At 41.0% G+C, this 15,686-nt stretch overlaps 1 protein-coding gene across 4 annotated transcripts in view; it reads right to left on the reverse strand.

Moving 5' to 3' along the window:
* FOXJ2 (forkhead box J2) overlaps positions 1 to 15,686 on the reverse strand; it is a 30,826-nt gene that overhangs the window by 2,624 nt on the left and 12,516 nt on the right. For 3 of the 4 annotated variants that reach the window (XM_079308998.1, XM_079308999.1, XM_079308997.1), the window contains 9 exons: positions 8,361 to 8,713; positions 7,789 to 7,863; positions 5,816 to 5,884; positions 5,337 to 5,477; positions 4,726 to 4,924; positions 2,549 to 2,869; positions 2,052 to 2,153; positions 1,394 to 1,594; positions 556 to 654 (listed from right to left, as the gene is read on the reverse strand). In XM_079308998.1, coding sequence (XP_079165124.1) covers positions 556 to 654; positions 1,394 to 1,594; positions 2,052 to 2,153; positions 2,549 to 2,869; positions 4,726 to 4,924; positions 5,337 to 5,477; positions 5,816 to 5,884; positions 7,789 to 7,863; positions 8,361 to 8,693 — 1,540 coding nt within the window. In that variant the 5' untranslated portion in view covers positions 8,694 to 8,713. The remainder of the gene's footprint in view (positions 1 to 555; positions 655 to 1,393; positions 1,595 to 2,051; positions 2,154 to 2,548; positions 2,870 to 4,725; positions 4,925 to 5,336; positions 5,478 to 5,815; positions 5,885 to 7,788; positions 7,864 to 8,360; positions 8,714 to 15,686) is intronic. The other variant, XM_079309000.1, reaches the window with a different exon arrangement.

The following is a 15,686-nucleotide window of genomic DNA, read 5'->3' on the forward strand; positions in this document are numbered from 1 at the left end:
AGAAGAAAAAGGAAATACAACAGTTAGAATCTAAAACTACATGCTTTTTCACAGTGGGCCCTTGGGCAAAACAAACCAAAAGTGATTTGGGCCTTCTCCTTTCCAATAGTCTAACAAGCAAGAACACTACTGGCATTAATCTCTGTCAGCATCTACCAGTGTCTAGGAATGTTCTGCTGTGAAATTTTCTACAGAAGCCTCCACAGCACAGAAGTTTCAGCCTTCTTTACTTACCTCATAGCTGACTGCTGATAGAGCACAAACAACTTCATCAACAGAAGCTTCTCACGTAAAATTGTCTTCAAACAACTAACTGAGGGTGAGGCTAAGCTAGAGGACTGTTCATGTGAAGTGAAAGAAATCAGGCCTTTGAAATCCTAAACTTTCCCAGAGCTATAACAGAGCCCTAAATGGAGGGTCCCTTGCAGTCCATGCTCCCTCTTTACCCACAGTGCTCCATTTGATTGTCAAGTGCTTTGGAAGAAATGCACAAAAAGACTGGAAACCAGTTCCCTAATGTTCTTTGGTGTAATATGCCCTAATATCACCCCTTACCTGGGCGATTATATCCCGGAGAGTCCTGGGTGGAAATCTGGTACATAGGAGATGGCCCGGAGAAGAGATGGGGAGGCTGGGGCTGACCATAGGAGTTTACTGTGAAAGGAAATGGATTAAGAAAACAAAAAAACAACTGTTAACGTTCAGGTCAGAAGTCTTTCCCCTGACTGGGTGGCAGCCCAGCAACAGAGCAACTCACTCAGACCCACAGGATACTGAGGAGATGTTCAGCTCTTGGGTCCTAACTCCAAGCTATAGCTTGGTCAGGGATCTTGTTCTTGAAACCAGCAGGAGTTTCTCTATTATTGTAAAAGAAGAAAGTTTTCATCCAGAAACACCACAAGCTGGCTCAATATCATCCATTTAGTTCAGTACTAGATGACACACACCACTACAATTCTATCAAGACCACCATATCTCCTTCTCAGAATGCATCCCTTACACTTTGTACAGTATTTCTCCAACAAAGGTGCATGAGCTTTCTCCTTTACTGTTCCTGCCATCTGGAATAGCAATCTCTCTACCTTGCCATTCCTCTCTGTTGGTCACCTAAAAACCACCATCCTCTTCTCCTCTTCCAGGCTTGCCTTTTAAATATATTCCTGCCTGGAGGCTGCCTGTCAAAAGTATGCATCACATAACAACATGTCCAGACCACAGGTATAGGTCATTCCAGTTCTTTAAAGCCAGAGAAAGCTGAGTTGCTATGAACAACTCTGACTGTCTAGCTCAGAGTTGCTCAGTGCTGCACTGCCTGCTAAGGCTGCAAGTAATATAGGATACTCATAGAATCTGGCCTTTGTTTTACACACCATTTTAATCTCCTCCTAATTACCTTGGTTCATGGATTGTTCCTGTTTGCCACTGTTCAGGGCACAAGAATCAGAGATTCGAGGGGGCTGCTGTGGGCCAATCAGATGAGGGAGTTGACCAGTCTGGGTAAGGAAATGATTAAGGGAGTCACAGAGGTTGGCAATATGGTGTTGATCCAGCGTCCAGTTCTTCCGCTCAGCCTGGCGCAGACTCTCCATGAGCTCTGCAGAGGATAGAGCAGAGTGTCAAAGACAGCAGTCACACTGGGATTTTCTCTGCAAAGAATTTCTGTCTTCTGTCCCTAAATCCTACCACTTGACAAACCAAATCTTATAGTTTCAAATCTGTCACCAGGTTCCTGAAGAGCTCCACATCTAGGTTACTGTCACACTGACTCAGATAGGGCAAGGAACAGTTGGAAGGAAAAATCTCAGATAGCTTTCTGACATACTTTTATGACTTAATTCTCTCTGTCCTAAATCCTGCAGTGTTCATTCAAGTGCTTCAGGATCTTTAACAGAACCCATGAAGGAGGACACCTCTTTTTAAAAATCAGGTGAATCACTGAGAAATCCAGGCACTTGCCGCAGTTACACTGAAAAAAGATCCCTGCACAGCATGTTCTAGACTGCAGCTGTAGCCATTGAGTCACTAGCCTTAGTCACTAGGCCAACACTGACCTGAGAATTGGGAGTGCTCAATGCTAGACCAGTTCAGCCGGTTTACCATCTTGAAGCTTTCCTTCAGGGAATCAATGTTGGAGCACCAATCAGGGGGAAATGCTGGAATGAAACATGGAGAAGATTAATACAATACAGATCACCCTTTCCCTCTAGCCCTTAATATAAAAAGACTGGCCCCTCTTCACCAAAGAGCCTGATGCTACAGCAGCTAGAAATCCTTTCTCCCTCAAAAAGCAGGAGTGGTATCTCCTTTTGCACTAAGGCCCTGACTTTATGTTGCATCCCTTAAGACAATCCCAGAGCCTGGGTTGATATATCCTCCATTCTCCAGTAAGAAAGCAATTTCCTTCTCAGATTTCAACCATACCTGCCTTTCCCCCATTTTCTACACACAAGAAAGCACTACTTAGGGAAAAGTCCCTTGTGGGATTTCTATCTGGGGCTCCCCACTGCTCCCTTTCCCCCATCCACGTTTTCCATCGCCTCTGACTCACCAAAGCCAGCATTGTTGATTGAAGCCTGTGACTGCTGCTGCTGCTGGTGTGGCTGCTGCTGTGGGTGGGAGTGTGGGTGATGTTGTTGATGCTGGTGGTAACCTCCATGCTGCATCGGAGGCGGGTGCATGGACATCACTGGCGGAGGGCCATATCCTTCACCACCCTGCTGCTTTCCTCCTTGGGATGGGCAACCCTCTGGGGTTGGAGTGTGGAGTGGGGGAGCAGCACCCACTGAGGAGGGGCCTTGCTGTTGCTGCTGCTGGTACATGTAGTAATTGTGGTTGGAGGGCTGCATGTCACCAAGGAGGGAAGAGAAACCTGCCGAGCAAATAAAAAGAGGAGGGAGCTTTAAGAGAGCCTGGATCAGATCTTTGCTTACATTATCCAGCTCTAATTTCACACTGCTCATCCCACTATTTATGAAGCTTTTGGAGTGCCCTCTACAGGCTGCTAATAACCATCACCTGGGCAGTTATGCCCTTGCTGTGCTCCATACTGTTCAAAACAAAAGGCTCTACAACAAAGACCCAAAATGATTTTAGCACAGCATTAGGCACTTAAGTTCCTCCCTGAATTTTTTCCTAGACTTACCAAAAGTAACCCAGCCTCTCCTGTAATGTCATGCACATGTTGTTTTCCTATAAATGACCATTAAGCATACTTAAATAGTAGAACATTTAGCACATGGACAATTTAAAACATCTGACTTGATGTTTCCAAAGACTCCCTTCAGTTCTTGTTACAAACAGCTTGGTCAGGAATCTTCACAAATTTTTCTCACACTGATCATAAGAGGTCATAAAAGACTCTGCTTTTGTACAAAGAGCATACTGCACATATCAGCGCTCCTTTATTACTTTCATTCCTCCTGACTCACTGGGTGTGTCATTTCTATTCTTCAGTATTTCAGGCAATCCCTACATGTGAGAGCATCAGGTATACTTCCCCAACACCAGGAGCTCAGCATCTCTCTTATGTCTGCTTCCCTGTTCTGTTCATTCTCCCCATATACTGGGGAACCTCTGTGGAAAACCACAGTCAGGGGCACTTGTAAGCCATTAACCTGAGCTACTCACTTCTGCCTTCGAGGACACTTACCTGACCATCTGCAAGCAAGCCTCACATTTTCATTAGATTCAACATCAACCCTTCAAGTATCCTACTGTCCCAGGCTAAAAGGATGAATACTGCCATCCTGGCTCAAAAGTTGCCAAAAAATATTTTTTAAAAACCCCAAGTTTTCCTACACTGCCTTGCAGCCCAGAACTTGAGGTAAAAAACAACAAACAGCTGCTAAGTTTGTAAAATCAGAGGAAGACATCAAGTCAAGGTCCTTCTCTACATTTTTCTAGCTTGCTTTTACTACAACACCTCACACAACAGGCTCCTATTTAGGAGTGCCAGCATGACAAAAGCAATAAAAGTATATACATTTTTATCTCACTGAAACTTCAAGCTTGGGAGGCCCTTTCTGGAGTAGCAAACTTTGCCTGCACTGTGTGATCGCTGATAGCACAGGTGAGAAGCCTCATTTAACAATACATTCCTTTTTACACCAGATGAATATTTAGAAGAGTCTTTAAAGGCAGAAAGAGTTTTATGTTTTTCTGAAGTATTTTCCATGGACATCTCATCCTTGAAGTGATTCTGCCCTCTTCTGGCTGCTTATTCAATCCCAGAAATGCAAGATATGAATGGAGTTGGAGGCCCTCTCTTCCCTGCTCTCAATCCACAAAGCTCAATTCTCCAAGGCCATGTATAATCTTACTTTTAATAGATCTGAGCAATGATGATTTTTGACTCTCCTTTTGATCAACTCCAGATACAACAAACCCTCCCTCTTACAGCCTGATAGACTGAGAAGGTTTCTCCAACATGCCTTTCTTCAGGACTTCCATTTTTCTCAGCTTCTGCCATTTTAGTATTTGCATTTGTATCAAAACAAGGCATTTTTAAATTATTGTGCTTTTTTATTCTGAGAGAACTAGGGGGAGCAATGCATAAAGGATGTGCAGATTTCTTATCAGCTCCTGGCAGAAGTAATTACAGCATGCCAAAGAAGGAAAGTCTGTTTGCACAGGCTCCTAAACGAGGAAAGATCTGTGAGATGCCAAATGGACAAGACTGTGTGGGCAGATACCTGCCCACCCCACATGACGCACGTAGTTACTCACCGTGCTGAGAGGAAGATGATTTCTCCAGCATGGATTTGTAGAGATTTCGGAAGGACCAGCTAAGATCCTGGAAGTTGATCTCGGAGTAGGAGAACTTGAAGTCATGGTTGGCACTGTACAGTGGGGGTGGCACATCGGCCCCTTCACGGCCCTGCCCCCCTGCTACAGTAGAGGCAACATCCACAGGCCCTGCACTCTGCTAAGGGAGGGAGGAATAAGGCCTTTAGCCCGTACTAGGATTTGCAGCTTGAGACAGATCAGACACAATACACACAAAACACATACTGATATCCCACATCACTCTGCTCATCTTCCAACAAATCCTCCCCAATGCCGTTTTTCTTGAGGAACATCAACCACAGCACAATGGCTCCAGCCTTTTCTTCAGCTTATACCATTATGCCTTTATCCTTATCCCCATCCAACCCTTTGCTAAAATTTACTTCCTCCTTAGTTTCTATCTCTGCAATTTCAGCTCCTTCCCTTCTTTTTATTTTTGCCTCCATATCACAATTTTCACAATTCCCTCTCCTCACCACTTCGCTTTTCCATTCATGCACTCCTCCCACTCTCCCTTTCCTCCCACCTCTATCCTTTTCCCTGTGGCTCACCTGACTGTAGTTAGCAATGGGGGTGGTGCTCTGGATCGACATCTGAGGAGTGGCCTCAGGTGGCAAAGAGGCTTCTGTGCTGACTGGAACAGCCCCTCGGGGGCTTTTACTTGCCTCTTGCTCTGGGGAGTCTTGTGGTATCTGTGGATGGGGAAGAAAGAGAAAAAGGAAAGGAGCAGAAATCAAAAACAGATGGAGAAGTGAAACTGCAGATGGGAAGCCAGCTCCCCCGCTGTAGAAGTTCATGGCTTAAAAAAGAGGGGCCTTAGTCACTGAAAAGTCAGGATAAAGGACTTCAAACAAGATTAACTTTGCTACTGAATAGCAGCAGCAACAGGCAATCAGCAGGACACACATACTAGTTCATTCAATCCTGGCCTTTGTCTGCCCATCTACACATTCTGACCCCAAAATATTATCATGGTCTGGTGCTAGAAGGGAATTCCCAGCCCACTCCATGCTGTGTGGAAAACACTTACGTCATCATCTGGAGGATGCCGCCTCTTGCGAGATATATCTGGACACGTATCTATTGTCCAATAAGAGCCCTGGAATAAAGACACTGGTGAATGAATGGCAAAATCACAGACCTTCCTGAAGTAGGGCTGCTGATTCAAGGAATGCAGCACCAACTACATATTAGGACAACAAGGACCATGCTCTAGAACTTCAGGCAACCGAGATCCGGGTGTTGGCAAGAGATTCCTCTCTTGCACTAGGTTGCATTGAACTATGAGATACAATGCTACTGGAAGAAGGCAGAATCCCCTACTTTACCACTCTTGAGAGAGGACACAAGATTATGGTTTGATCCAAGCTAAGTGAACCCTTTTGAGCCTGCACATTCCTTTCAGTGGCGTCCTCACAAATTGAAATTATGATTAACTGATGACAACCAACTCAACATTGGTATTTGGCAGAGAGAGCCAGAAGGACTGCTCTTTTTTCATGGTTATGAGACTCCACTTCAAGCATCCAGAGAGGGCCCATGATGGCTAAGAAATAAATCATGGTTAAGAACTAAAACAAATGATATACAGAGAGGTCTGTTTAGCTTGGACAAGAAAAACTCAAGTGAATCAAACCACTGTCTTCAACTGCATACGGGTATTATAAAAGATGACAGAATCAAATTCTTCTCAAAACTGTACAACACAGGAAGAGGCAACAAAATAACAGCAAGGGAAAGTACAGATATTTCTTCACAATGATGATGGTGCTGCACTAGAGCAAGTGCCCAGTTTTGCTATCTCCATCCCTGGAGATATTTAAAATTTGACAGATGTCATCAGCGTGATGTGATTGTTCCTGTCTGGGAGAGGACAGAGGTACATGCTGACTCCCAGAGATCTCTTTCCACATAAAATAAGTCTATAATCATGTGTGTTGTCTTCTGACTAAGTATAAAAAGAACTCTAAAGTGGATTTAGCTTGTTTTAACCTCCCATCCAGATCTGAATAAGTAACAAGTACAGGTTTTCATTATAAACCCAGCCCAACATGCCAATGAACACCTGAACATATACCCTTAAGTCAGTTAGGATTTCCTGGAATAAGCCACATAATTAATGGTATTTTTGAGCTGTGATCATCTGCACATATATGTGACCTACTATTTCCATTTATAGATGCTAACTGAGCACCACACTCATTTAAATATAACCTGAAATAAAGGCCTGAGCAAATGGTCCTTTCTCGTAACTTTAGGATGAGACAGAGGAGATAATCAGATAATCTTTCTGTCTGAATGCACAGCTTCTTGCCTTACCCTCCCTGCTTGTTTGTGGGGTTTTTGGACAATAAGATCTGCATGACAAGATGCCAAATCTTGCTTTTGCTAGCAATTCCCCTTGGCAATCTATATGTACTATTAGACCTTTACCGGTCCTCAGTTAGCTGACATATTCCTAAATTCTTGAGTTTTACTTGTAAATCATTTCTACAGATTTAGACTATCTGATGATGACATTTTTTCCCAACACCTAATACTTTGCAATCTATATAGGTAGCAATTCTGCTCTCATTTCCATGGATCTTGCCTCCATGAAATCCATGATATCACATCATAGTCCTACTGTTCACCAGCAACCACTATGCTCTCTTATAACAGAACTGGTTCGACTATACCCACATTTTACACACAAAGATAAAGAAGAAAAAGAAGTAAAACTAATAAAGTACATTCAATCCCACTTTTGACTTTTGCCAGTGTCTTTAAAGTCAACTGAAGATCACAGATAAGGAAAATAATTACTAAAACCCTTAAAGCTCCTTTACAGGTTCCCTTTAAGTAAATGCTTCTGTAGCCAAAGGACTGCAGTAAATCTTACTACTGCTTCCATTTTTGCCTACACTTTAGGTTTCAAATTCCAACCATGAGTTAGAAAGGGCAACCCCAGCTTATTTCCCTGCAGTTTTAAATTGCTTGCCCAGGAGCATGCAGATTTCTTACCTTCCCAGGATCATCTCTTGGTCGAGGCACCTTTCGAAAACATTTATTCAGAGAGAGGTTATGACGAATAGAGTTCTGATGAGAGAGTTAAGAGATACAGGTAAGTGCTACAACAAAAACATACAGTCTTCTGAGTATGCCCTGGAGCAGGTAGAGAAAATAGGATGGTACATATTTAAAAGCCAAAGCTCACTACATATTGCTGTATGAGGCAGAAGCTGTGACAATTAAGATGGTAATATGGGGCTGAACCACCGCTACACCTACAGAAGGTGCAACGAAAATAGTATCAGTCTGACGCAGACGATGGTAGTGATGTGTGTTTTGTGGGGTGTTTTTGTTTTTCCTTGGTGGTGGTGGTGGGTTTTGTGCATACTCCTTCTTAATGGACCACCACATATGTTCAACAAAATTCTCAGAGAAAATTTGACTTCTGGCTCTGCATTTCTCCAGTTGTTCAACTTAGTTTTATATCAGTCTTATTTCAATCAGTGAGGCTATTTTGCATAGAATTAAGAAAGTAAGCCTTATAATTAGGCAAAAAAGGGTACTTCAGTGATGCAAGCCCTCACCTTCCAACCAATACCAGCATTTTTGTAGTAGGGAAAGTTGTCACAGATCCAACGGTAGATCTCACTAAGCGTCATCTTCTTGGCAGGTGATGAGTTGATGGCATATGTGATCAAAGTGGCATAGCTGTAACGTGGCTTCCCATCCTGGTGCACTGCTGCCTCATCCTTACTCAGTGTGGCATTGGGATCTGTTGGTGAGCCTGGGGGACACTTTCGAGCAGACCCTGGAGGTCCTGCTTGTGAGGAACCCCCTAATTTTTCAATAGTAGCCCTTAAAGTAAGCTGTGGGAGCCAGTCTATGGAAGTGAGGCTGCTTTCCAGGTCAGAGGCCATGGTGTTGGAAGCAGGAATATCTGTGAGGAGAAAGGAGAGGAAAGGAAACCCTTGAGACACAAACAAGGTGAAGCCTAAGAACAGAAACATCCATTTTCACTTTTCATCTGCTATCACAAATACCTGTATGAATATCTACTTCATGAATCTTATTCACAGCTAGCCAGAACCATTCCAAAAGGCCTATGACTGTGCCTCAGGGAGAACCATCCATGCTGAGAGCAGCTGGGACAGTGCTTTTTAACACTGATGGTAACATTGCTAGGGCAGTCTTACTCAGGGCACTGTTCCCAGGTAAAAAAACAAGATCTGTTTAAGGGAAGTGGAGCCCTTTCAGCAGGTATATCACACTCACTCCTTTACTACATAATCCATATAACCCTGGTACCTTTCATCAAGATTACCTGTAATCCAGTAGGTTTATCTTGTCAGGTAAGAGGAAAATCATAGCTAAAAGGGAATACTCATTCATGCCATACATAAACCACAATTTAATTAGATCATCTGCAAAGTCAGGACTATCCTAATTTGAGGGGAAATTAATTTCTCTCCGAGGCCTAGCCTCTCTTTTTGCATTAGGTGACATTATAATGAATCCTATTCCTTAGAGCTAGGATTACATACCTCATTTTAAAACACCAAGATCATGCATAATACTATATATAGATAATTACATCTACCATGTCAAGTTGGAACAGACTATATTAAGCTCATAATAGTTAAAGCTTTGCCTACCATAACCAGTTTTTCCTAAAAATATATATATTTATTGATTTAAATCCTGATTCATTCACAATATAGCGGGCAAGTATTTTCTCCAATTCTGAGACACAGAAAAAACTAACTTGTCTGAAATCACACAAGTTTGCTATAGGAAGAGACTCAGGATCTTTTATCTCATAAATGTTATACACTTCCCTTCATAAAAATAAAACACACCTAGCTACCTGTTGTATACAGGGATGTCTATGTAATAATTATTTTAAAAGAAGAAAACATTTAGCAGCATAAACTTGTATGAACTTGCACACTTAGCACACTAACTCTTCTGCAGTCCATTGCAGTAGACAAGGCAAGAGAAAGTTCATCATTCCTACTCACAACTAGCTGCATTACTATACTGGGAGCAACCCCTTGAAGTCTGGACTGAGGTAGCTAGATTTTCAAGGCCATGACTTGCACTGCTCTTTGCATAGAGAGAAAAATCATGTCTTAAAGGCATGCACCTTTAATTTCTGAAATTAGTCTTTCCAGAAGATTAAATGGTACTGTCTTTGAGCATGCTGGAGAACACACAAAGCAAACAGTTATGTATGTATAGCAAATTAAACACTTGCATACATGTAAGAGAGAAGAGACTGACACAAACACACTCTGCTTAGGAAAGATTCGTCAGCAGACACCTCCCACTGAGTGCATCACTCAGATGAGTGGATCAGATGAGACAGGGAGACACCCATCTGCATGAATACCAATTAGATACTCGTTCTAAAAATAGGCATTTGACAATAACACAGTGTGGATGCACAGATCCAGAGACAGATGCACCCAGCATTCTGACACTGAAGCTACCGTTCTTCCCCCACACCCATATGCATGACACCTTTCACTTCTGCACTCCAGTGCTCTCACAGCACTAAAGAAATGAAGTCCACACTCCAACGCAGTCCTATGGACTAAACCTTTCATTGCCATGCATGTGCTCACCACACCTCTCAGGGCTCAAACACCTACACAATACCCCAACAAAGTCCATCCCTCAGCCCTCACAGGCGGTGGCTTCACAGCCCTGGCCTCAGGAAACACGTCCTAATTGCACAGCTAACATCCTCACTCACACTCTTTAGGCACCCACCGACTGAGAAGCACAACTGCAGCACCACAGAGTGGAAACATTTTCATGTCTGCGGAGGAAAGGAAAAGCCCATCAGCCACTAACTTACCTATCTACTCATCTGCCACACTATCACTTAGGACAGGCATGACTACTTGCTGCACAGTACTAACTGATTCAAGCTGCAAAAGGCTTTCCATTATCCAGCCGCCTTAAGTTTTGTGTTATTCAATAACTCAATTTGACAGATTTAATCTGGTATCAAACATTTGAAATCTATGCAAATGAAAAAAAAAATAGCACGACTATTCCTTTTTCCAGGGAAAAGCAACAATGTATTTATATCCAGTGGGGATGGACAGACCACCACATAATCAAAACACAGCAATATTTACATGATAATTTCACAGGTAAAGCCCTCATTAAAAGTAGCATCCCACTTGAAAGAAAACAAATATGAACTAAATGCCAATTTGAATGCTTCATTTTTCGTGTCTCATATAAATTTTTGTTTCTATGGTGCAAGCAAAAAAAAATTACTGCTTCTTGTTAAACCGTTATGAAATATCAGTTGCACTAACAATACAACTCCAAAGTAAAATAAATAAAAATCTCTCTGTTCCTCCCCCTCCCCACTTTTTTATATTTTGGGTTTTTTTAAAGACAAGCACAGAAATCAAGAAAATTAGGTTATAAAAGCCTATGGCAGATTAAGATACCAATCCAAAACACCAGAAATTCAAGAAACAGAAGAAAGCATTGTTGTTTTCAAAGAGCTTCAGATGTGCCCAGGTTATGTCAGTAGAGCATCTGGGATGATTGGCTATGCAGTAAAATGTAAGGCTGATATGCAACATCCCCATCAGCAAATACACAAGCTTTTGTGCATTTGTATAAAATATACTTGTCAGGGAGACAAGCAAAATTAGAATTGGGTCAGATTACACCCACACTAAGAAATTTAATATTTTCATTCCTTGGCTTATAAAAATCTTTGACAAGAAAACAAAATCCAAAAATCTTAAAAAAGAACAAAACAAACCAAAGCAAGCCCTGTGTCTATATATGCACTTGTCACCCAGTACTGAAACAACCATTTTTCAGTAAAGCACAGCGGCTTTTTAAGAACATATACACTAGACAGTAATTTAGGACAGAAAGTGAAGACTCAGACAAAATAGCAATCACATGGGAAATTTCAAAGCAGTGGAATAAGACCTTTCTTTCCAAGTTTTCACTTGATCATGTTACTGGATTTGCTGGCAATATGGGATCTGTAATAATCAGGCATAGTCAAACATTAGTTAAGGTGGCAATTCCAGAACACTTTCAGAGCAACAATAATTCTGTGTAATTGGCTACTAAATTATTTAAAAGTATGCTTGCTATGCAGAAAATATTACTGCTAATTTATGTTGTATTTCTCATTCACCTGACCCACGTCTTTGGTGCATCATCTTGACGCTACTTAATGGCATGATAAAACAAGACTGCAGCCAAACCTGAGCAGCTGATAATTCTTCCAACTTTCCTTTCCCAGCTCATTGCCTGGCAAATCTTTTGAACTCTTCTCTTATGATCCCACTCAAAGAAGAAAAAACAGTAATAACTAATAAACACATGGAACTGAAAGCAAGGGTGATTTAAAAATCCTACCACATTAGCAACTCAGAATTGATTTTTAAGTAATAAAAAGAAAGTCAAAGACCAGAACTCATAATCTCCCACTTAACAAGGTAAATGCTATCTGTGTATGCATTTGGCTGAATCTAAAAAGGAAGGATAGGGTACCCAAGGTCATAACCACCATCAACAGCTGGAAGGTGACTGCAGTCTTTATTTCTCAAGCTAAATAGTTACAGTATAATCCCAACTCAGGTCAGAGAGATGTAAAAAATCCAGCCAAGCACCGATCCCAAACTACAGTTACACAAGAATCTGTCCAATTTTTAAGAAAAATTTATTAAAGAAAATCCCTGCATTGAATACCTTTTAATAACCATTAATTCACCTGGGATTAGTTATACTTCCCTACAGCTTTCCAGGAAAACTACTGCAAATTACTTTGAATCTCTCTACTTTGAAAAATACCTGCAAAGATTACTTTGAATCTTTGCAACTAGCAAATGGAAGCTCCAGCTGCAAATGCAAGCCAGGCTTCTGCCAATGGGACAATAAAGGCCATCCCTTAGCGGCGCTGAAGAAAATCTGTACTTTGCAAATGGTCACTCTAAGCCAGTCAGATCTCATCCAGGATCACTGCTACTTGCCTATTAGGACAGAAAAACATATGAGATGTGGGGAACAACTCTCTAAGGGTCACAGTGAATGCAGTTAATAAACATTTATAGCCTGAAGCATTCTCTCAGGCTGGATTCAAAGGCTGGTGAGGCAGAATCAGTTCGGACTGAAGTAGGGAGCCATACAACGAATGGCACCGTGCTGGGCACTGCCCACAGAAGATGCCTATTCTAGAGTAAATCTCTGTATTTACATTTTTCTGTAATTACTTTCACTGTTGCTTTCTTTGCTAGTATTCTGATCCAATGAAACAGTGTGACAATAAGATTTAAAGGAGACTCAAATTTCTCAACATGAACTTTGAGAGAAAAAATGCAAAACAGATAACCAAGCAATGACAGACATTGCTGTAGAACACCTATGAATATACAACCACTGCTATTTAGCTGCCTGAAACAGACCCAGTGATCCAACTAACAATATCTATCTCATACAGTCCAAGATATTCCTAGTCTCTAAATTATTTAACAAATAAAAAAAACTGGCAAAAATGGACTACTTGACTACAACCTTTCTGAAACAGTATCACAATGTAAGGAGTAAAAATAAAACATGAATACCACACACATGAAGAAATGGAGAACCTCTACTTTAGTGAAAAAAGGTAGTTCTGATTTACTTGTGTAAACTACACAGTCAAAAAACCCTGTATTCTCATCCAATACAAATAGGGGGAAATAATCAATTTTGCTGAGCGTAGAAGAAAGAAAAATTTGCCATTTTAAGATTATATGCTTTCCTTCATAAAGAAGGTGGTGTGAACTAAGCAGGAATATAACACTTAAAAATCTGATCTTCTCTAAGCAAACATTCTCACAGAAATACTTGTTTCATGTAAGAAATAAGAAAAGAGGATACTGATTATCTGCCCAGACTGAAATCATTATCAATCAGTTTGGTAACTACTTGTGAGAAGCCTTCAGGAAATGTTTATATTTCTGGAATCAAATGAAGAAGGAAGAGAGGCTGCTGGGCATTGTTCATAAAACAAAACTTAACCTGGAAGTAATGATAGGTACAATGTTAAAGAAAAAGAAAGGCACTGCAGTTTGACAGCACCCTTCTGTCTGCAGTGCCATATGAAAGGAGGAAGATCCATCCCTGGGGCAAGGAGGTAAGAGAAATTCTCATACCCTAGAACCACGCTTCCCTTTTTGGGGAGCAGCAGAACAAGCCAAAAATGCTATCCCAATTAACTATATGCTTGCAGATGTGGTAAGAGGAGGCAGGTGGTTCTCACCAATCATGAGCCACAAAGGGGAAAGGAAGCTACTGCCACCGAAGAGCACACGGCATGGTATCACTTTTGAGTATGAACTGTCACAGTGTGCACCTGCCCACACGACAGGTTCTGACTCTACAGCCCTGCTCCAAACTCCACACTGCAGGTACAAGACAGCACGGTTCTGAATGCTCAGTGCTATTTCATGGAACACAGGTAGTACTGTCATGATGGTATCCTGAATGGAAATTTTGCTCCAAGTTACACTAAACACTGAGATGGTACTGAAAATTACCAGTTAGAGGAAGATGAAAACTTTTAGGCCATGTATAGATTAATATAAATTGCTGGACTAATTGTTTTGTTGTAACTGAACTGTTATACAGATATGACTTTTCTTTAATAAATAGAAATCTCAACAAAATAAGGTCCATATTAATTTTCAAAGAAAAATAAAAAGAAAACTGATTTGTTTTCACTGTCATTAGAGATGAGATAAATATCATGATAACATATTTATCATAGGACTTTTTGATTCCTTCCATTTTGTGAAAGGTGCACAAGCAGGCTATACATTTGTAGTCTGAATTTAGTAAATGAACGACACTGACTGTGCAGGCATTTTTGGCACTAATGAAACATGAACACCTTTGAGAACTATAAAGTCACCCAAACCCTCATGCTGGAAGTACATCAGGATTCAATTCCAAAGGCAATTATATCCTGGCTTTGTTTGAAACAGACAAATGGTATAGTTTACAAAACCTGACCTGCTTATTTAAACTTATCAACAGATAGCATTATAGCCAAAGTTTGAAATATGCTCATGTCAAGGGAGGCAGTATCTTTATGGGCATAACAGGCTAGGATTGAGCATAGCTAGGGCCTTGCCAGATTTTAATAAGACCAACTAATCAAACGTTTTTGTTGTCTGCTATATAAACATACAGGAAAAAAAATGCATTGAGAAATACTACACAAACATTGCAGACACCCCTTAGACAGTCTGAAAATATGTGTTCAAAGTTAGGACCAGTTTGTTTATTTATGATGCTGTGTAAGGTTAAGTGGGGAATATGTAACACCTGCCAAAAGAAAAAGTAAATGATACTGAGAATACTGGTATATATAAAATACTTTTGAGCTGGAAATTATTTCCTTTGTAATAAGACTACTAGAAAAGATTTATTCTAATAATAAGCCAAATGTCCCATGACAACCCTCCCAATAACAGATTTGAAGTAAAAAGTAAACCAAGCACTTTGAAGAAGTGCAATGAAAATACATCACCACAGAGAAGTGTCTCTGCAGCATCCCTCCACCCTCAGTACCACTATGCAATATTTCACTGCTGGAACTAGGAGCTGTAATTCCAGGCATATGCCAAGGCAGGAGAGAAATCTTTGACATTTGCTTTAAGAGTATTAACAGAACAATTACTCTTACACTGAGAAAGGTATAGGAAACTGGTTTTGGAATAAGTCACATTTATGAGCACATATCTGAAATGAAATTTTCCCTTGGAAACTGGGAAGTCTGTGGTAGAGAAACAGTATGTAAGAGCAGGTATTTCCCCTAGCCCTATGAGAGCCCCCAAGCTGAAGGATTTCAATTTTACCTGCCTATCAGAATCACA

This window comes from Erithacus rubecula, assembly GCF_903797595.1.
Source record: "Erithacus rubecula genome assembly, chromosome: 1".
NCBI classification, from domain to species: Eukaryota; Metazoa; Chordata; class Aves; order Passeriformes; family Muscicapidae; genus Erithacus; species Erithacus rubecula.